This window comes from Loxodonta africana, chromosome 15 (assembly GCF_030014295.1).
Source record: "Loxodonta africana isolate mLoxAfr1 chromosome 15, mLoxAfr1.hap2, whole genome shotgun sequence".
Taxonomy (NCBI): domain Eukaryota; kingdom Metazoa; phylum Chordata; class Mammalia; order Proboscidea; family Elephantidae; genus Loxodonta; species Loxodonta africana.
Window position 1 is genome coordinate 32,839,041 of NC_087356.1, and position 22,962 is coordinate 32,862,002.

A 22,962-nucleotide genomic window follows, 5' to 3' on the forward strand; every position below is an offset into this window, starting at 1 on the left:
TGCTTGTTTGTTTTTAGCCAGGTTTCTTCATAATATTTGGACAAGATTCTTCTGATTTTTTTTTTTTTTTTAAATATAGTATGGCCATTTTTCCTAACTTTTGATGTATATGAGCATTGGTGTCATTTGATTCCCAAATATGTCGTAACAAATATTATATAAGATTTAAGGTCAAAGTGCCTTACTTTGAAGGAATTATTCCCCATAGCTTCATGTATTTAGACCTTAACTTTTCTTGACAGTGAAAAAGCTTTACTCTTTAAACTCTTTAGCAAGAATCTTTGCATATAACTACCAGTCTAAGCAGCTGTTTATTTAAAAAAGCAAATGGTTTTGATACCATAGGAAATACTGTGATTTTCTCAATCTTTTTTTTTTTTGACTTATACTTAAAATTTTAATGGTTTATAGAGTGCATGAGAAAAGTAACCTTGCAGGTTCTCTTTCCTTTTAAGAATATTGAGATTTTATTAAACTGACTCAGTGAGTGATGGCTCTTCTGGTAGTGGAAAAAGCAATTTTAATTTTTAAAAGATATTCACTGTCACTTTTATGCTTTTCACTAGGGTCAAAGACATACGGTACTGATTTTTCAAAACTCCTAGGGTCTAGTGATATACAGCTGCCACTCCTTTGCTTTGATGTAGGGAACCATGAAACTCAAGAGACATGAAAATTCAGATGAGTCACAAGTCTCCAGTGCTAATATTACTGAGCAACTTTCTAAAGCTTAATACTGTAAATGTCATTCTGAAGAACTAGGGTGATTAGATTTTATTGACTATAGAAAAGTCTCAAGAAGAAAAAAAAATTCTTCTGTCATGTGAAGATTACTGGAATATATTAAAATCTACATTCCCAAAACCATAGTCAGATTCCTCAGCTTGGGGGCTTAAAGAACAATCAATTGTTAAAGGCTGGTCCATGAGATGCTAGTATCAGCTAATTCTAGAAGAGGAGGTTGAATCATTTCTCTTCAGTGTAAAATCTTTCCTAAATTAGCCATGTCAAGTCCTTCTTCGACATTGTCACTCTTCACCACTCCCATTTCTAAATGCTGATGAAAACTCTACTCACAAATAGATATGAAAGGAATCTGATTCAAAAAATTGATTTTTTCAAAAGCAGTGAGGTTTTTAAACTCTTTTAAAATAACTAGTTACTTTTCTAAATTTAAAAGATATGTAAATTCATATGTGAGTACGTGTATATGTGTGTGATACAGTTCTTCTCCAAGCATAAAGAAACCTTACAGTTGCTCACCTGAGCATCCCAATTTTTATTACCTCTAGAAGCTCTTTCTTTTCTCATTGACAGTGAATATAGGTAGCTCAGGTTTTTTTTTTTTCCTCCATATTTCATTTTGCTCTTTTGGGCTTGCGCTACAGGAATGGCCATAGAGATTTTATAAAGCTTGGGAAATATTCTGCCAGATACGAATACTCCCACTTAGTGATGGGTCACAGGAAGATGAAGTATCTTGCCCATAGTCACACCAAAAATGGCAACATCCAGTATAGATACAATTTGACTAAGTTAAATTCTCTTTAAAAAAAATTGACAACGTAGGATGATAAATTACAACTTTTATAGATGATAATGCGTAAACCTTAAGAAGTATATATCTGACTAAAAATCTGGATAGTTATAACCCAAGATTTTTTTCACTAATATTTCAAATGATAAAATGAAAATAATATTTGGACATAAATTTTGATGAAAAAATGATTTATATTCTCTGTCATTCTGTACATAGGTAGTCCCTGACTTACCACATATTCGAGTTAAAACCAACCACACTTAAAGCTGTGGTTTTTTTTATACATCTCATTGGTAGTAGTATGTGCTACATACAACATTGCAGCACATAACTTGATGCTAACCCTGAGGTGGCGTAGTGCTTAAGTGCTATGGCTGTTAACCAAAGGGTCAGCAGTTCGAATCTGCCAGGTGCTCCTTGGAAACTCTCTGGGGCAGTTCTATTCTGTCTTATAGGGTTGCTATCAGTCTGAACGAACTTGATGACGCTGAATTTTTTTTTTTTTTAAATCATTTTCAGATGTTCACTTGCAAATGTTTAATGTTATGATTTACTGTTCAAAACACTGCTGCACATACAGCAGGGTCTCGCAATAATAATGAAAACTAAAAAAAAGAGGTATTTGACTTATATCAGAACTGTTGTACAACAGAGTCATTGGAATGTAACCCCATCATAAGTTGGAGACTATACACACACACACACAAACACACACACACACTCATAGGCATGCTCACACACACACACAACTACATACACACAAAAGTGCTGTGTAAATATATAAAGTGTGTATTTTAATTCCAATCTTTTAACATAACACAATATTTGAAATCAACCACCCATATACTTGGAACATATTCTTGATATCAATTCAGTATACTGTAAATGTAAATTTCTGAAGTATAGAAAGATGTTAGAAATCCTCTTTAAATGAACTGGGCCTAATACCTTCCAGTAAATATAAACATAAACTGTAGGAAGCGGTCTATACTATCCACTGCACAACGAAAGAAATAATGTAAACTCAAATTGTTACTTTTTTTTTAATTTTACTTGATTTTCAAGAGTGTAACCAAAAGGTCAAATATTTGGGAAGTATATACCTATAATATCATGTAAACTTCCACCCACCACCTCCCTAATAGCAGCACTGTCAGCTTTGTGGGATCACTTAAATTTAACTTCATACTTAAGTTTTAAAACACTTTGGAGGGAGAGACTCTTTAAAGACCATCTTCCTTCTTTTTAGAGGTCTTACTTATTTCTTCTTTTTTTCAATTTAAAAGACAAATGTTCTCTCTTTCCTAGATTCACAATGACTAATTTTATCAAGGTCTCGAAGTACCAGGTATACAAAATTTTGTTCTGTATATTTATTTTAAGTAAAAAATTTGGAATAAAGAGCAAAGTAGCACGACAACCTGTGTATTTTTAATGAGATAATGTTATGCAGTTTCACAAGCTATTTTTAAAAGTAAATATTTGCAATTCTATTTTTAGTAACATCTTACTCAGTTTTAGGCAAAGACATACTCCTTTTAAAGTGTTCTTTTCTGTGTACATATCGAGAAGAGACAAATTAAATGATTCAGTTCAACCAAGCACACTGATCCAATCGAAGCATGATAAGTGAGATGTATGTATCTCTTATACTTCTGTCATTTATTATATGTATTACTCACAGTGGTCTACTCTATTTCTCTTTTATAGAATAAGAAATTTTTACTGCCTAAAACATTATAAAAATTATAGCCAGGGGATGTAGTTCAGCGGTATAGCACATGCTTCACATGTATGAGGGCCCAGGTTCAATCTTCACTATCTCCAAAGTGGCATTTTCTTAGTTGGAAACCCTGGTGGTGTATTGGTTAAGAGCTATGGTTGCAAACCAAAAGGCCAGCAGTTCGAATCCACCAGGCGCTCCTTAGAAATCCCATGGGGCAGCTCTACTCCCGTCCTATAGGCTCTCTATGAGTCAGAATTAACTCGACAGCAATGGGTTTGGTTTGGGTTTTTTGTTTTTTTAAAAAAACATTATAGTAATATTCTCCCTTAATTCATTAGCATGGTATGTGCATGTTAACTTTTCAAAATTAAAACCTGCAAAGTATAGAGCCAAAGTTATTTGATTTGAAAACTCTATGCTCTATTTGGGACCTGATGACGCAGTGGTTAAGGCCTTGGCTGTAACCAAAAGGGTGGAAGTTCAAATCCACCAGCTGCCCCTTGGAAACTCTATGGGACAGTTTGTGTCGAGGCTTACAGAAATTTTAATATTTTTATTTTCTTCTTAAAATAAACAGATGAAATGTGTATTTTAACTATATTTAGGTTGTGATAATTAATTATAAGGAGCCCTGGTAGTGCAGTGGTTAAGAGTTCAGCTGCTAGCCAAAAGGTCAGCAGTTCAAATCCACCAGCCACTCCTTTGAAACCCTATGGGGCAGTTCTCTTCTGTCCTACAGGGTCAGTATAAGTCGGAATCGATTCTATGGCAATGTTTTTTTTTTGTTGTTGTAGTTGTTAATTAAATATAACATTAGTTAAAAAGTGAAGTTTTCAACTTATTACATTTTTTTTTTTCTTCAAGGCACTATGTTAGAAAATTAGTTTTTGGTGTGAAGTTTTCCAGTGGAATACTTATGGCTTTTTAGGACGGATTTTGTTGTTTTGAGTAAAAAACAAAACAAATCAACACAGAAAATCCAGCACATAAATTGTACTGTGTATCTGTTAACAATTCTTTTTTTTTAAGCTATTGATAAAGAAGAGTTATGAAAACAACACCAGACTAAAAGTCAGCGTACCTTGGGCTTCAGTAGGGGAGACATTTTCTCCAAGGGAAAATTTCTCCACAGGAAACATTTTTCCCAGGTCATAGAGAAGTGGGTGTGACTTACAGTTTTTAAAACAATTTTTAATAATTTGCTTATCTTCATTTCCTACATCCACCAATAACTGTAATACAGTGAACATCCTGTGAACAGGGGTGGAAGGGTGCTGAAATGTTTGTTTTTGTGTGTTTGCGTTGGTTCAAATTAAGTGAGTATTCATTTAAATGAGACTTTATCACAACCTTGCATACTCTCAAGTGGAGTTTATGATCTTACCTGTATACCCTACCATGGCCCACTTTTTAGGGCACAGAGAGTTGAACTACCTCGGTAGGACTGCTTTTTTTGACTCAATAGCATCGTTATAATTTTTAATTAGTCTTTTTTTTTTTTTTAAATGCCTTACCAACACTGTCATTCTTAACAATGCAACTGCAATTTTAAGGCCTTCAACTCCACTCTATATAACATAGATGATATCAAAATCTGCCCGTCTTCACACACTCAGTACTCTGTGCCGTCGAGTCGATTCTGACACACTAAACATGTTTTTTTTTATTTTTCTCCTGTTAGGGTTTTTGAAGGAATTATCTGGGGACTTTTAAGATTTCTGAAGATGTGTTACAACCACTATTCTTAGTCCTAGTTCTTTCAGAATCCGACTTCTTCCTCCTTCGTGACTGTTGTAAATAAAAATCGCTACCTGATTCCCAAAGCCAAGAGAAAAGGAATGATTGGATTTACAGCCCCTTTTCTTTTTATGCTGCTCATCTTTAAGAGGGTCACAAAATAGAGAAGAACCCAAAATAAAATAGAACAAACTTGCTTTACTAATATTCATATATATATAGTAAAAGGTGGTTTTGCTCCTCTAGAGAACCCAGCCTAAGACAACCTGGAATAAAAACATCAAGCCTTGTTAGACTTTTAATAGAAAATGATTTTATTCTCTTTAATTTTTAAGGGTAATTGCTTATACAGTTTCTTTTTGGGATGTATTATCTGGGATTACTTTTTCTATTTTCAATCATACACAAAAAGGAGAAATGAGCTCTGAGAAGAACAGATCGATATTCCAAATTGTACTGAGTTAGAGATTATTTTTAATTCAGTAATGTGTCTGAAAACATTTTTGTTAGCATCTGCCTTGAGATCTGTGAAAAGATTTGAGCATATATTGTCAAAAACAAATTATGTTTTCCAACTGTGATAGCAAGTATCAAAAAGGGCATAGTCTTTACCCATTAAAACTGCCTTTTGAAAAAGTATTTACTAAAATCAGATACTAAAACAACACATTGCCAGAACTTAACCTTTCTTCACTAGTTCATTCCAGCAACGAGGCCTTGGCAGTCACAATCTTTGTACATTAAGATCAACTTTATGGAGGAAAGAATAACTTACATCAGTATGACTTATTGACGTTTGGAATCTGTAACTATTTTTCTACTCATTAACATGTTCTTGTAAGTGATCTTTAAAATCAAAGAATCAGAAACTGGGGCCAAACTTATTCTCATGAAAATGAAAATAGCATAACAAGAAGCGCCTTCAGCTGAGGTTATTGTTACTGTAAGGGAAACTACCCAGAACTCAAACCTCTCCTTTTTTTATTTATAAATACTTGCATCACTTAGTTTGAGAAAAGTTTAACAACAATACACATCATTTCTTCTGGAGATAACAGCAACACCGACAAACAGTTCCTCTTACACCTGCTGTTATGTTATTGCTAATCACCCACAACATCGTGACCTGATTTTAGTTACCAGGGACAAAGCCAAAACATGGGCTTTAAGTTTCATTCTGATTACTAACAAATAGCCAGCACTTAAAAAATGGTCTATGTCCTAATATTAAAAGAGAAGAAAAATGTAGAAAGGAAGGAAGGACAGATGGAAGGAAGGAATGAAGGCAGGAGGGAAGGAGGGAGGGAGAGAGAGAGGAAGGGAGGAAGGGAGGGAGGGAGGGAGGGAGGGAGGAAGGAAGGAAGGAAGGAAGGAAGGGAAGAAGGCATTTTTAAAAGCCTGATACAATTACACAGTAGGCCTCTGACATTCTCTATGCTGGTTTAATATTTAAATGGCAAGTAACACTGACACGGTTATCCCTGCAAGATCCCTGTTGCATGCTTTAATTAAAACTAAAAAAACTTACACAAAATTAACCCTTGGGTAACTTGCTCTTTGGTTTAAATCTTCGTTATCTCCAGAAATTTTGGTAAATTCACTTTGTTTTTAAATTAAACAGGCCCCTCCTTCTTTACTCCATTACAACATCAAGCAACAAGTACCAGACATAAATTTCAGAATGAAATTTGTTTGTGAGTACGTGTGTTTTTAAGTCCAACCCCTGTATACAAATTGTTAAAAAACAGATGTTTCAACATAGTGCTTTATTCCAACTTAATCTCATCCTTGAATGAACTTCCTTCAAGTTTTAACCATTAAAAAAAAAAAAGAAGAAGAAGAAGAAAAAAAAACCCATCAACAACAACAACAACAACAAAAAACAGTCAATTTCCCGGTGGTTATAATTTAAGTACCCTTCCACACTGAGCAAAACCCAAAAGCAAAAGGTTCATTAATCTTTCTAGTGATTAGAGACACTTCTAGAGCTTCAAACATTCACCTCTCCTTCCCCGAAGTAGAAATGCTTTTAGGAGGATCATGGTTCATACCTCACATTCCCTGGAGCCAGAGATGGTATATGTGCAGGGCCCAGATCCATTAACCGATATATCCATGGTCTCAGAGTTTGTAGGCTTGTAGTCCACATAATACTCCTGTAAAGGGGAGTTCATTTGTCTTTCAGACTCTCTGGTCTTTTTCCGTCGCCTCTTCATAAGAGAGTGTTGCTGAAGTTGTTTCATGCTGGCTGGGTAGCGTTTCCAAGACACATAGATTACCAAGAGGATCATGGCCACAGAGAGAAAGAGAGCCACACTCCCTGCAATGATTTTGTGAAATGAAACATGCTCATACTCTTGCTCTGTGCCAGGAAGCGGAAACCCCGGGGAAGGGCTTGGTGTGTCAAGGGTGGTTTGAGTGGCAGCTGATTTGGAGATGGTAGGTCTGGGGACAATCAGAGGCTTCTGGGGAGTTTGTGGCACCAGGTGTGATCTTTCTGTGTTGACCACCTGAACTTCAGAACAGATATTATAGGTTTCCACGGCATCACTAACCTTTTCACCCTGGATATGCTTAGGTCCCGCACATATCATGGTGCTCTCCTTAGTTCCTTTGAAATTCTTAAGCCAATAAAACAGAGGACAAATACTACGACTGCATTCCCACATATTTCCAGACAAGGTGATGGATATCAACGATATCCACGCATTGACAGTTTCCTGTGAGATGTTGGTAAGCTTGTTGGAATCCAAATTCAATTTTTGCAGATTGGGCAGACATTTAAATGTGCCCGGCTCAATTCCTTGGATGTCATTCCCTGATAAATCCAAGTTATGCAAGGAACTCCAAGTCCATGTCAAACCTTGGCTAATGGAGCGGATCCTGTTCCATTGTAAGTAAATTGAGCGGAGGTTGAAGAGACGTGGAAAATGAGCAAAGTTGATCTTGGAAAACTGGTTGTGTTCCAAATGGAGCTCCTTTAACTTTAAGAGGCCAGCAAAAGCGTTTCTGGACAAACTTCGAAGACGATTATAACCCAAATCCAGAAAGTCTAGATTTCGACAGTCTTGAAAAACTCTTATTGGCACAGTCTTGAGTGAGTTAGATCTCAAATGCAAAATGATGAGTTTCCGGAGGCCTTTAAATTGTTCCGATTGCAACGTCTGAAGCTTATTGTACGAGAGGTCCAGATTGCGGAGATTGGGAACTGGGTGAAATGTTTTATTGTGCAGATAGGTAATTTTGTTGGAGCTTAGAATTAATTCCTTCAGTCTACGGATCCCTTGAAATGCATCTTCATCCACTGAGCTAATGTAATTGTGGTCAAGATAAAGCCATATAAGCTGGTTGAGGCCGGCAAACTGATTGGATTTGAGTTTCTGAATGCTGTTGAACCTTAGTGATAAGCCCTGTGATCCTCCAGAAATATTCTCTGGGATATCTGTGAACGCGTGAGACTCACAGTACACAATTTTGCCATCACATCTGCAGTTCTTTGGGCAAGCTCTCTGAGCCCCCGTGAGCATAACAAGCAGCAGTGTAGAAAGTAGCACTAGGACCACACTCATGCCTCTTAGCTGCGTAAGTAAATGGAAACCTACAATATTAAAAAAGAAGACAAATGCAAATTGTAAAGCTATTAAAATAAATCACCATCAGCTTGCCGATATCAGAGGCATTTCACCTAGTGTAGTAGTGAGATAGTTGGTTTAAGTCACCATTTAAACAACATTTAAAGCCTTATTTTCTGTAGTGTTGCATGTTGACGATTTAGGTTTCATTCTTTCTTCCTTGATGTTCAAATCACCACAGTACCATAGAACTAAGAGAAGCCTTCTGGGGTTTTAGGGGTTCATAGGTATATCAGCTCGGAAAAGCACAGAACCTTTCTTACCACTTAGAGCTGACACTGTAATAATAATATTTGTCTAGTCACTGTGTCGAACACCCATACCAAAAGGAAGTGTACTATGTCTTGTGGTAAGAGCAAAAATCTGACTTAGCAAAGCCGTTACTTGTACATCTTTCCTAGTTGAGCTAACAAGAGGTGACTTAGCAAAGGAGCTTCAGGAAGCTGTCAACAAAACCCAAGTTTGCCCTGCCTAAATTGTGTACTTACTGCATACTAGAATAACAATATATGAGCTCTGAAAAATGGTATCGGGGCTGGCATAGGCAGCCAATGAAGCATAGAATGAAGACTAATAACAACACAAGGTATCTCCAATTTGTTAATAAGTACGTATGCTCTCTACACTCAGGGGGGCATCGTGCTCAATGATACACAGGCTAAGAGCCCTGACTACTGACAACACAAAGCACTCCAAAGTTAAGGTTGTCAAGTACTTAGTAAACATTTGCATAAGATGCAAGGTAACCTCTGCTTAGCATTAGTTTTCTGGTTATTTTAATACAGTGACTTTTGCAAATGTAGGGGATAAAGGAGAGGGACAGCAGAATTCTCCCCCACCCCATCCCGACCTGCTGAAATTTCTGACTTTCTTTTTCCTCCCGTCTCCATTAACTTCAGAAAACCTGCAAAGTTGCAGTCTATTGGCACTTATGCTGCATTTCCAAGTCCTTGCATTTTAAGGGACTTCTTACCTTTGTCACCAATGGATTTATTATTTCTCAGCAGTGGGGCAAAAACAAAAAACAACTATTCTGTGTTGCCGTTTCTTTTTTTCTGAAATATTCGTATTTTTAACCAAGTAGCAATGAGCCAAACCCCTAATGTAAAAAATCCTCTTTCTTCCATTCAAGCAGTTAAGTTGTATTTCTTTTTCTTTCTTTTTATTTTATTTTTTAAATTTAAACCCCAGCTCTTGCTCTGTCCTCTTGCCAGCTACAGACTCATTGAAATACATTCCAGCTCTCCCAGACAGGAGAAAGCGGGGGGGGGGGGGGGGGGGGGGGGAGGGGGGGGGTAGCCAGTCACACTTGAAAAAAATAAGACTGGCAAATGACTGCTGGAAATTTGGAAGCTGTGTTCAGGATACAGCTTCAAAGATAAAACAAGCCCTTGTGCAACCGCTGATAAAGTAACGACCTCACCCCTATACACATGCAAGAAAGTGTTAACAATCTTCCTGACAGCAACCAGAAATACAAGCATGGTTAATAATACAAGAAAAGGAAGCAAACACAATATTTATCTCATGCCCAGTTCCCAAGCTGTGGATACGCAGAAGGTAGAGACGGTCTTGAAGATCTTTCTCTAGAGTCTGTTTAACTCCATGTTAGGCATTTACGGATTAAAAAAAAAAAAAACCGCAAAAAGGAAAAGGATCTAAAAATATAATAGCAACTCTAGTGAGTCAACTGGCAAACTCAGAGGCTGCTGCTTTTTGCCTGTTTTTCCGTCTTTTATCAGCTAACGCCAGGACGGAAGATGGGAAAACAAGGGGACCAGATTTACTAAGAAGGAAACAACAAAAGTTCACTTACCCATCCTTTGTCATCCAAAAACGTTTCCCCCTTCTCTCAGCTTTCTTCTTATTTGGTCTCTCGTGCTGAAAACACTACCACCTTCATGTCACAGTGCGGCTGTCATTCACACCATCCTGATCCCGCATGTGAGCTAGGAGCTCCATACAAACTTCCCCCGAGAGCACAGGCAAAAAAATTTCTGTATATATTTAATAAAAAATTGGCACCGGATGAGATGGGGGGCAGGGAGAAAGAAGCCGTGGGGGGGGGGGGGCTCTAGGCTCTGAGGACCATTGTGTAAGTCACCAGAGACCCATCAGCACTAACTGGCAATCTGTGGAGAAGAGCTACAGCCCATCTCGAAGGTAACCAACTTCTCTGTAAAAAGAGAGAGAGGAAAATCTTCAGAATACCTGGCATTCCTTATTGTGCTGGCTTTGGCCATTCCCAGATAAAGCAATTCATCGTCTGAATTTTCAGTTCTTGAATCAAGTAGGCCTCCTGCGCTGTATGAGACCCCAGTTTAAAAGCTATGCAGGCTAGGTTTATCCATTTAGCTGGTCAGGTTTAAAGTGTTTTGTAGCTGTGTTGAGAGGCAGCCCTTGTCTAATTCAGAAGGCTTTCCAGAGACTGATGATGCTCAGAGCTTGTTGGTGCTAATGCTTGAGTTTGTGATACACTGAGTGCCCTCCGCTGGAGAAAACAGATTGCACATTAAAGACGGGAACAAGTGAGCCTGTCAGTGGTGTGCAGCCTTCCCTCGCTCAGAAAGCGAAATTAAAGGCACAGCGTCACTTTTTTTTCCCTCTCCAATAATATAAATTATTAAAGGCTTATGCTAAGAGGTTCATTTCAGTGATAAGCAAATATTGAGTAAACAACTGCTTCTCTAAATAGTCTGCATTAGTAGTTTTCTTTAAAGTTGCCTAAACTTGATTTTTTTTTTTTCTTGCTGCAGAAATCACAGGGGACTTATTTATTTATACTAGGGATACATATAATTGAAGTTTTATTTTTGTTGTTTCGTGTTTTTATTTAAAAAAAAAAATTTACGTTTATTTTTAATCAAACCACTTAAGGAAGCAGTCTTACTCAAGGGAAAAAATGTGACTTAGCACATTTAAAGAAAATTAAATTTAAGTTACCTTGAAAAGTTTACGGTCTGATATTTAAATTTCCAACCTATGATGATAAAATAGATTCTGCAATTTCAGGCATTTTATTGAACAATCTAGATCGTTACTTTCTAAACGTCCCTTTTTAGACTTAAAACAAAGCTCTTCTATACTCTATTACTGAATGTGAATTTACATAAAATAGACTTAGATAAGAGCAGATTTCCAAATTTACATGCTTAGTGCTATGACTTTCCTTAAACTATCCTCTATTTATAATGCATACTATTTCTTATGCAAATTACCTACCTTAATGTGCAATTCAAGAAATGCAAAAACAATTAAGTTCTTAGAATACCATTATGTTTCTCTAAAATCTGTGGAATCCCCTCAGAATTAGGAAGAAGGAAGGGAAGTACCTGAGACATGTATTAAAAAAAAAAAAAAAAAAAACCTAGACATTTAACTTGAACTTGTACTGAACTTTGAAAAAAAAAAATAATAACTCTTCACCTCCATTTTGTTCCTCTTTTTTACTAGATTTCTTCATAATCCTCTGGCCGATAGCAATCTTTGGAACAATCCAGGGGAATGAACCAATAGAATTCAGAAACAGAGGACTAGGTAAGAAAGTTAACCTAATTTAGCAGGTGTGAGAAGTTTTTAAATGGATTTTACATAAGCATGTAGAATTTCTGTGGACCACTGCAAATTAGCATTTTTAGAAATAATCCTTGGCTTTAGATTATCTGTTGAGCTATTAATAATAAAGGTTGTCTTCCCATATGGAATGGAGTCCTGGTGGTACAATGGCTAAGGGCTTGAGCTTTAACCAAAATGTCAGCAGTTCAAATCCATCAGCTGCTCTTTGAAAACCCAATGGGGCAGTTCTAATCTGTCCTATAGGGTCACTATGAGTCAGAACAACTCGATGGCAATGAGTTTTTTGTTGTTGTTGTTGTTTAACATATGGATTGGAGCCTAGGGGTACAGTGGTTAAGAGCTTTGCTGCTACCCAAAAGGTGGGCAGTTTGAATCCACCAGGCATTCCTTGGAAATCCTACGGGGAAGTTCTACTCTGTCCTATAGGGTTATTATAAGTTAGAATCAACTCAATGGCAATGGGTTTAACTATAATGAAGGAGCCGTGGTGGCTCAGTGGTAAAGTGCTAGGCTGCTAATCTAAATGTCAGAAGTTCAAACCCACCAGCTGCTCCTAGAGAGAAAGATGTGGAAGTCTGTTCCCATAAAGATTTACAGCCTTGGAAATGCTATGGGACAGTTCTTTTCTGTCCTATAAGGTCACTATCAGTTGGAGTTGACTCTATGGCAACAGATTTGGATTTTGGTTTGGTTAGCCTATGAAGCTCATTTCTACTCAGTTCTCTACACATAGGGTCACCATGAGTCAAAATGACTGAAGATCAATGGGTTTGGTTTTCAGTTGTTTATTATATGAATAACATATATAATTTGACCCAGACTTTTGAGCAGGTAGTTACAGGCAAGGAGTTTGTGGGATGAGGCAAAATGTTAAACACCAGAACATTAACTGAAAAGTTGTCGATTCAAACCCACCCAGAGGTGCCATGGAAGTTAGGCTTGGCGATCTGCTTCCAAAAGGTCACAGGCTTGAAAACTCTATTGAGTACAGTTTTACTTTGTGCACCGGAGTTGCCATGAGTCAGCATCCACTTGATGACAATTAACAACAACAATGTCACAGGCAATTGTCTAATTCCTAAGACTTCTCAAAGAAGAGAAAGGGATAATAAGTTCCCAAATATATTCCTTGTCCATTAAGTGATACCTGATTTTTTATTTTAGCAATGTGTGCCTTTGGCTTAAGGCTTAATTCCTATTAAAATGCAAATATACACTAAAAGAGGCAATATTATTGTGGTTATTAAAAAGGGTGTAACTTTCTAAGGAAATAAATGGACATAAATGATTTGTTCATGGTAGTGTAGTTTATAGAAACACAAAAAAAGTCCCCTCTAAATATCCAATGGTAGAAGATTAATTAAGGAAATATTAATATATCCATAGAATAGAATGTATGCCGTCATTATAATTAAAAAGGTTTGTATTTCCTGGCAGAAACTGATGACTCTAATGTATAAATTAAGTAGGGTGAGATCAAAGAATAGGTATTAGAGAAAAATGATGAAAAGAGATCTATTTCTGTGAATACTTTTATTTGTATAGGGCAAAAATAAAATGCTAACAACAGATTTTCCTGGGAGATGGATTTTGGGTGTATTTAATGTCATCTTTTGTGATTTTTTTGTCTATCTGTATTTTCTGAATTTTTAAATATCATGAATATGTAGTATATATTTGAATAGATATACACACATTTTATACAGTATGTATATATATTCCTTTCCTTTGCTTGAATATAAATATGATAACATCTTTTGACAGTAATTTGGGAAACCCCAGGATGTTACCCACATCTGTAATGTAATGTAATAACCACTGAAAATGGAAGTTTCCCTTGAAGTACTAAGATCTAATAGATGCTTCACTCCAAAGGAGGTACTGGATCATATGCAGAATTTAAAAGGGTATTGTAAAAACACACACATACATGCACGTATAGGTTTCTTGAACACACTGTGAGGATATAAAAGGATCAAGGGAGTTGAGAGTGATAGAAGATGTTGCGCACTTTTTCTTTGAGAAAACCACCCTGGTATTACTCCCTTCCACCCACCTTCCCAAAGGAATGGATGGATAAGCTCCTCAGCTTAATCCTAGTGAAACAAACTACAGACTACTTGAAGAACTTGACGTGTGTTTTCAGCAGTGAGCCAAGCACAATGGAAAGGTGTCTGATTTCTGTCTGGTAAATCCAGAGTATAGGAGCTGGGTTGTTCAGAGCAAAGGAAGTTAGGGTTGTGTTAGTTTTTTTTTGGAGTTTATAGAATAATAGGTACGAATGTTTTCCATGGAAAAGTGAAGGGCTATGTGGTAGAGAGAGTGAGCTTGGAATCATTGGGTCCCACTGGATTGAATTGTGTCCCCCGAAAATTCATGTGTGTCAACTTGGCTTGTCCATGATTCCCAGTATTGTGTGATCATCCTCCATTTTGTCATCTGATGTGATTTTCTTATGCGTTATAAATCCTACCTGTAAAATTGGATAACGTTAATGCGGTAGGGTAAGAGGCAGTTATGTTAGAGAGGGAGGACTCAATCTACAAGATTAAGTTTTGTCTTAAATAAATTTCTTTTGAGATATAAAAGAGAGAATGGAGCAGAGAGACAAGAGGACTTCATATCATCAAGAAAACACGCTGGGAGTAGAGCACATCCTTTGGATCCAGGGTTCCTGCACTGAGAATCTCCTAGACTGGGGGAAGACTAATGACAAGGACCTTCACACACAGCTAACAGAGAAAGAAAGCCTTCCTCTGGAGCTAGCACCCTGAATTTGGACTTCTAGTCACTTAGACTGTGAGAAAATGAATTACTCTTTGATAAAGCCATCCATTTGTGGTATTTCTGTTATATCAGCACTAGATAACTAAGACAGACCCCCAACAGAAAAAATTCCATGAGTGCATTGCCAAAACAAATAAATAAACAAAACAAACAAACATACAAATGAAAAACAGACAATTTAATCCAGGATGGCCAGGCACCAGATAAAAAAAATATGGAATTTTCATCATCGAAGGTTTGATTTTTCCTGGTGGGGCTATTAGGGATCCACCAATGTGTCCATGAGAGAGAAAAATCCCTTTAGACATCTGCTAGGTGCAGAGATCAAAAATTCTTTTTACGAAAGAGTCAGTCAACCAAGATGGCTCCTGGGAAGGTCAGAAACAGCAGTTAAGTGCAGGAGAAGGTAAGCAAGAATGAGAGAAGCTGACTATGCCTCATCATTTTTCCTCAATAAAAGATGGCCCACTGCAACCAGCCCTATCTGGGAACTGGAGGAGAAAAACCACACTTTATATGAAATATGAAATATTTAGTATTGATTATTATGTGGACTTGATACGTTCATTTACTGACTTGAGACTTTGTGAATTCAGAAAATAGGATTTTTGTTACCTCAAAAAAAGCATTGAATAGTTTCATATTGGTAGCTTGAAATTGACCCTGGTAGGAGTATTTACAACACAGAAGTTAGCACAGACGTCTAAAAATTAGAATCTAATCTGTTGTTTTTTGAATGTCTAGACTTATGAAAGTGATAGACACATGAGGAAATGTTCTCGATTGTTAGCCATTAGAGAAATGCAAATCAAAACTACAATGAGATTCCATCTCACTCCAATAAGGCTGGAATTAATCCAAAAAACACAAAATAATAAATGTTGGAGAGGTTGTGGAGAAACTGGAACACATACACTGCTGGTGGCAATGTAAAATGGTACAACCACTTTGGAACTAGATTTGGTGCTTCCTTAAAAAAACTAGAAATAGAACTACCATACAATCTAGCAATCCCACTCCTTGGAATATATCCTAGAGAAATAAGAGCCTTTACATGAACAGGCATACACACACCCATGTTCATGACAGCACTGTTTACAATAGCAAAAAGTTGGAAGCAACCAAGGTGCCCATCAAGGGATGAATGGATAAATAAATTATGGTATATTCACCCAATGGAATACTACCCGTTGATAAAGAACAATGATGAATCCATGAAACATTTCATAACATGGAAAAATCTGGACGACATTATGCTGAGTGAAATTAGTCAGTTGCAAAAGGACAAATATTGTATAAGACCACTATTAAAAGAACTTGAGAAATAGTTTAAACAGAGAAGAAAATATTCTTTGATGGTTATGAGAGGGGGGAGGGAGGAAGAGAGGGAGAAGGGTATTTACTAATTAGATAGTAAAAAAAAAATTAGGTAGTAGATAAGTTTTATTTTAGGTGAAGGGAAAGACAATACAGGAGAGGTCAATACAACTGGACTAAACCAAAAGAAAAGAAGTTTCCTCAATAAACTGACCACTTCAAAGGCCAGTGTGGCAGAGGCAGGGGTTTGAGGACCATGGTTTCAGGGGCATCTAAGTCAATCGCCATAATAAAATCTATTAAGAAAGCATTCTGCATCCCATTTTGGAGGGTAGTGTCTGGGGTCTTAAATGCTAGCAAGTGGCCACCTAAGATGCATCAATTGATCTCAACCCACCTGGAGCAAGGAAGAATGAAGAACAATAAAAACACAAGGTAATTATGAGCCTAAGAGACAGAAAGGACCACATAAACCAGAGACTACATCAGCCTGAGACCAGAAGAACTAGATGGTGCCCAGCCACAACCGATGACAGCCCTGACAGGGAAAGCAATAGAGAACCCCTGAGGGAGCAGGAGAGCAGTGGGATGCAGATCCCAAATTCTTGTAAAAAGACCAGACTTAATGGTCAGACTGGGACTGGAAGGATGTCGGAGGCCATGGTCCCCAGACCTTCTATTAACCCAAGACAGAAACTCCTGAAGCCAACTCTTCAGACAGGGATATGGAATATGGGATGGAAAATGATACTGGTGAGGAATGAGCTTCTTGGATCAAGTAGACACATGAGACTATGTTGGCATCTCCTGTCTGGAGGGGAGAGGAGAGGGCAGAGGGGGCCAGAAGCCACCCAAATGGACACAAGGAGGGAGAGTGGAGGGAAGAATTATGCTATCTCATTAGAGGGAGAGCAAGTAGGAGTGTATATCAAGGTGTATATAAATTTTTGTATGAGAGACTGATCTGATTCATAAACTTTCACTTAAAGCACAATAAAAATTAATTAAAAAAAGAAAGTGATAGAAAAAATCATACTTAAAAGCATGTTGTACGTATAGAGACTAAATTGTAAATAGAACAAAACACGAGAAATAGCCTTCCAGTGTTTGAAAACTATTTGATTGAGCAAAGAAGTTGCTCACTTTATGGATAAGCAAGTGAAGTTGCAACACGTGCCTTCCTTGTTTCACTTTCGTCTTCCTCTTTAATGTCAACAAATATACCAGGCAGTTTTCATGCTGCAACCACCCTTGTTATTAAACATTTACCAGGACATCGCTGTACCTAGGTTTCTGCATATTAATTGCTCCCAAAGTGAAGTGGTTTGGATACATGATTGCTAGAGATGATTTGGTTTGAGGACTCCCTCTATTTTCTGCTCCATACTCAACTGAGTAGTAAGAAAAAGGAGTGACTAAAACATTTATTGCGTGTGAGCAACATGAGGCGCCTCTCCATCTCTGCCACTACCATATTTGCTGTTTCCTTCTCCTAAAACAGTCTTGTAACATCCAGTCCACTTCACCAAATACATGTTTCTTATTTAAAGCTATAATTTTTTCAGTCGTTGTTATGGATTAAATTGTGTCTCCTCAAAGTATATGTTGGAATCCTAACCCCTTTACCTATGGAAGTAAGCCCTTTGGGGATAGATTTGTCTTTGTTATGTTAATGAGGCCATATGGGTGTAAGGTGTGTCCTAAACCTAATTACTTCTGAGTTATAAAAACAGCAGATTAGACAAAAAAGCAAGCAGAAATAGGTGGAGGGTGTGTGGGCAGCATGGGACAGATGTCCCATGAAGGTTGCAAATAACCAAGGAGGCCCTGACTACAGAAGCTGAAAGAGACAAGAATCTACCCCCTAAAGCCAACAGAGAGAGAGAGAGAGCCTTCTGGTGCGCTGAATTCAGACTTCTAGCCTCCTGAGCTGTGCAGAAACAAATTTCTGTTCTTTAAAGCCACTCACTTGTGATATTTCTGTTACAGTAGCAATAGTTAACTAAAACAATAGCCCGTGCCATATAAATAAACAACGTGTATAAGGGCCATAGCTCTTTGTCTTTTTTGTACACCATGGTTTGCCTAGCACCTACCATGGTGTTGCCAAATGGTAGATGCTCAATAAAATATTAAGTCAACCTCTTAATCAAGCCATCTGGTAACCATTGTTCAATAAATCAGTTGATAATCAATTGCCATTACAGCAATTAGTGTCTCTTCTAATATCTTCCTTCCTTCCTAAAATATTATATGTTCTTTCTACTTAAACATTTAAAATGCTGTGTAAGTTAAGAAATTTAAAGTTATAACTGAGAGAAATCCCAACTCAAACTGAAGTAAAAGAAAATGGAAAATTATTTTAGCTCATGAAAATGAAAATTCCACAGTCAGGTGTAGCTTGATCCAAGGATGAAATGTGTCCCTGGTATCCAGTTTCCCTCACTTCATTTCTGAGATCTACCTCCCAGTGTATTATTTCAACTCTAATTCTAGTTCCAAGATACTGCCAGTATCTCCAACACCATGTATATTAACATTGAAAAAAAAAAAAAAATGAAGAACTGATAAATATCACATTGTAGGCAGGGTATCCAGGGGCTCTCGCAGTGTCTATTTTTTTTTTTTAACACTTTAATCATTGTCTGTCCAAGGGAATGAGACCCCTTGGTGGCTTTGTTATAGGGTATATATTCCACCTCTGGTGTGGTATCGGGAATACTTTCTAAAACCACATATGGAATGAAATTGGGACAAGAAAATATGTGTGTGTCTGTTTCAGGGTACATAAAAACTCTGGTGTGGTATCGGGAATACTTTCTAAAACCACATATGGAATGAAATTGGGACAAGAAAATATGTGTGTGTCTGTTTCAGGGTACATAGCTGCCATTAAAATGTGACTGCCCTGCCGCAGCTCCCTGTGCATTTAGGTGGAGACGTGTAACTAATGGAACATGAGCAGAATCGATGTGTATCCTTTTTGGGCTGAGGTGTTCTATTTCCTGTCCTCTGACTAGAACACAGGACTCAAAAACCCTGTTTTGGGGGATAATATATTTTAGCAGAATAAATGGATTAAAAAGGAATGCATATTGGGAGCAAAAAATATCCGTTATGCAAATAAACATACAAACCAACCACCATACAAACAATAACAACAAATAAAAAGCTAAAGCAAAACTAAATATAGAAACAACAAACCAACCTCTTCCAAGTTGACTTCTTATAATTCAGTCATCTAGGCACATTTCCATTCCCTGCATCATTCAATTTCAACATGAAAATAAATCCAAATCATCTTTTTTTTAAATCAACTGACCTTTTCTCTCTTTTCAATGTGCTCATCATCACTCAGAACATTGCATTTCTGGTAGTAGTGATAATTACTTAACTGGTTCACAATTTAAAGAAATATAAAAATTGTATCATATGTGTTGAGTTGAATTTAGGAATCTTGATGTCCATACTCAAAACCTCTAATCCCAGTGTATTCATTAATTAAGATAGAATTTATATTATCAACGTAAAAAAACAAAAAATCAACCCATTGCCGTCAAGTCAGTTCCAACTCACAGCGACCCTGCAGGACAGAGTAGAAGTGCCCCAAAGGGTTGCCAAGGAGCGTCTGATGATTCGAACTGCCAACATTTTTGTTAGCAGGCAAACTCTTAACCACTATGCCACCAGGGTTTCCATTATTATTAATGTGGTCAAGCTGTATTAAAATACAGAAACATCCAAATGGACTCTGTCTCTGATTTCCTTAACTAGTGAACTAACTTGCCAAATCAGAGAAACAAATTCATAATCTATGCTAGGTTATTAGTAGATTATAATGAGAATATAAAATACGCGATGAATATTCCATAATTTCAGTGGGATGTGAGGGATTTAACTTGGACATAAAACCAATAAGCACAAAAATAAATTAAAAATTATGATAAATGCTAATAAGCGAAAGAAGCAGATGTTATAAAATAGCACACTGGGAGGTAATTTATATCAGAACAACAGGAGCAGCAACTTTGGCGATCATATGTTAATTATCTCTCATTTAAAATACTATCATACAGCTGTGGAATTCATCAATTATCAAAGTTTTGACACCTAAAGCATACCTAATCGCGAACTAGGCAAAAATGAAGATAAAAGAAGAATAACACAGGAGGGGAAATAATAAGCAAACGGTGCCTGTGCAGGTGTTTGTTTGGCCCGTTTGAAGAAATATAAGATAAAAACAGCAACCACAGAAACACACTTACAAGTCAGTAATTCAGGTACTGGAGTAAAAGGACACAAACTTCAACATAACTATGATTACTCTGTTTAAAAAAAAATAGATCACAAGCTGGAGGATTTCAGCAGAGAAATGTAATATGTTAATAAGAATCAAACAAAAATTCTAAAATCTAAAAGCACAATCATAAAATAATAACTCAATAAATTTCAAAGAAGATTGGGAAGATCTAAAAAGATGAGTTAGCGAATTGAGTGAAACAAGAGAATATGAAATTTCATTTAGGAGTTTCCATTTTTTTTTCCATTATTCACGGAATGAAATAGATTTTGCTGAACTGAAAATACATTTTGTAATGTAACAAACTGATATTTTCTACTTTGTTCAATTTTCATTTAATAATATGCTGATAACAATGTACTTAATTGATTTCTCAGCCACAGAGTTTGAACAATACCGATATAAACAGAGAGATATAGAACCTGAGGTTAAGATAAGCTTAATAACTTTTTCCAAATCTCACAAATAATTAATATTAGGCCATTAAATAGAACTCAGGGCTTGTGCAATGATGTGTTGCTTCCATAACATGTGGAACAAGGGAACAAGGGATATCAGTGCTGATGTCAGATGGATCTCGGATAAAAGCAGAGAATACCAGAAAGATGTTTATATGTGTTTTATTGACTGTGCAAAGGCATTTGACTGCGTGGATCAGAAGAAATTATGGATAACATTCCAAAAAGTGGCAATTCCAGAACACTTCATTGTGCTCGTGAAGAACTTGTACATAGATTAAAGACAGTCATTCAAACAGAACGAGGGGATACTGTGCAGTTTAAAGTCAGGAAAGATGTGCATCAAGGTTGTATCCTTTCACCATACCTATTAAATCTGTATGCTGAGCAAATAATCCGAGAAGCTGGACTATATGAAGAAGAACAGGGCATGCGGGTTGGAGGAAGACTTATTAACAATCTGTGTTATGCAGATGACACAACCTTGCTTGCTGAAAGTGAACAGGACTTAAAACAGTTACTGATGAAGATACAAGATCACTGAATCCTTCAGTGTGGATTACACTGCAACACAAAGAAAACAAAACTCCTCACAATTAGACCAATAATCAGCATCATGATAAACAGAGAAAACATCAAAATTGTCAAGGATTTCATTTTACTTGGATCCATCATCAACCCGCAGGGAAGCAGCAGTCAAGAAATCAAAGGAAGCATTACACTGGGCAAATCTGCTACAAAAAACCTCTTTCAAGTGTTAAAAAACAAAGATGTCACTTTAAGGGCTAAGGTGTGCCTGATCCAAGCCATGGTGTTTTCAGTCTCCTCATATGCCTGCAAAAGCTGGACAATGAATAAAGAAGACTGAAGAAAAACTGACGCCTTTAATTATGGTGTTGGTGAAGAATACTGAATATACCATGGACTGCCAAAAGAATGAACAAATCTGTCTTGGAAGAACTACTGCCAGGATGCTCCTTAGAAGCGAGGATGGAGAGACTTCATTTCACTTACTTTGGACAAGTTATCAGGAGGGATCAGCCCCGGGAGAGAAACACCATTCTTGGTAAATAGAGGGTCAGTGAAAAAGAGGAAGACTATAGATAGATTGTAAGAAGTTATCATATATTCAGACCAGAAAAAAAAAAAAATCAAAATAAGGATGTGGCAGGTTTAGAAATGGTTAATATTCCCACTAGGGGAAAAGCATACAACTGAAACCACACAGTGACTATAGCATCAAATATTGTATTTTAAATTGTATTGCACAATGTATTCATGCTCCTTGTCAAACCTACATCTGTAGTGGAAATATACTTTAGAGTAATTATTTTCTCATATGTTTAGGAATATATACTAAGGTCCATAAGAAGGTTCTTAGTCTTTGACCTACTGTTTCCATTCTAGGCTATTTTAAACTAACAGGAAGCAATATTCAAAGATATTTTCTGCTATAGGATTCAAAATGGATGGAAAAAAGAAGTAACCAGACAGACATTTAAAAATAGGGGAATATTTCACTGAAACATGACACATCAGTTCAATAAAATATTTGCATCTGTTAAAATAATATATAAAAATAATCTGAAGCCAACATGATATTCATTTTTAATGACTGTTGTTATTGGAGCCCTGGTAGCACAGTGGTAAAGACTTCAGCTGCTAACCAACGGGTCGGCAGTTTGAATCTACCAGCTGCTCCTTGGAAACTCTATGGGGCAGTTCTGCTCTGTCCTATAGGGTCACTATGGAGTGGGAATCAACTTGGCAGCAACGAGTTTTGTTTTTTGGTTTGTTGCTATTGTTGTTCTTTTTAGGTGCCGCTGAGTCAGTTCCGACTCATAGAGAACCTATGTACAACATAACAAAACACTACCCAGTCCTGGGCC

The 22,962-nt window shown here is 36.9% G+C and overlaps 1 protein-coding gene across 1 annotated transcript; it reads right to left on the minus strand.

Annotated features, from left to right (window-relative positions):
• Positions 1-6,752: 6,752 nt before the first annotated feature.
• LRRTM4 (leucine rich repeat transmembrane neuronal 4) lies at positions 6,753-11,098 on the minus strand. The gene is made up of 2 exons (XM_023552815.2): positions 10,452-11,098; positions 6,753-8,601 (listed from the first exon to the last, which is right to left on the minus strand). Exons 1-2 carry the CDS (start codon positions 10,453-10,455, stop codon positions 7,049-7,051), a joined length of 1,557 nt encoding a protein of 518 aa, XP_023408583.1. The 5' UTR covers positions 10,456-11,098; the 3' UTR covers positions 6,753-7,048.
• Between the last annotated feature and the right edge of the window lie 11,864 nt (positions 11,099-22,962).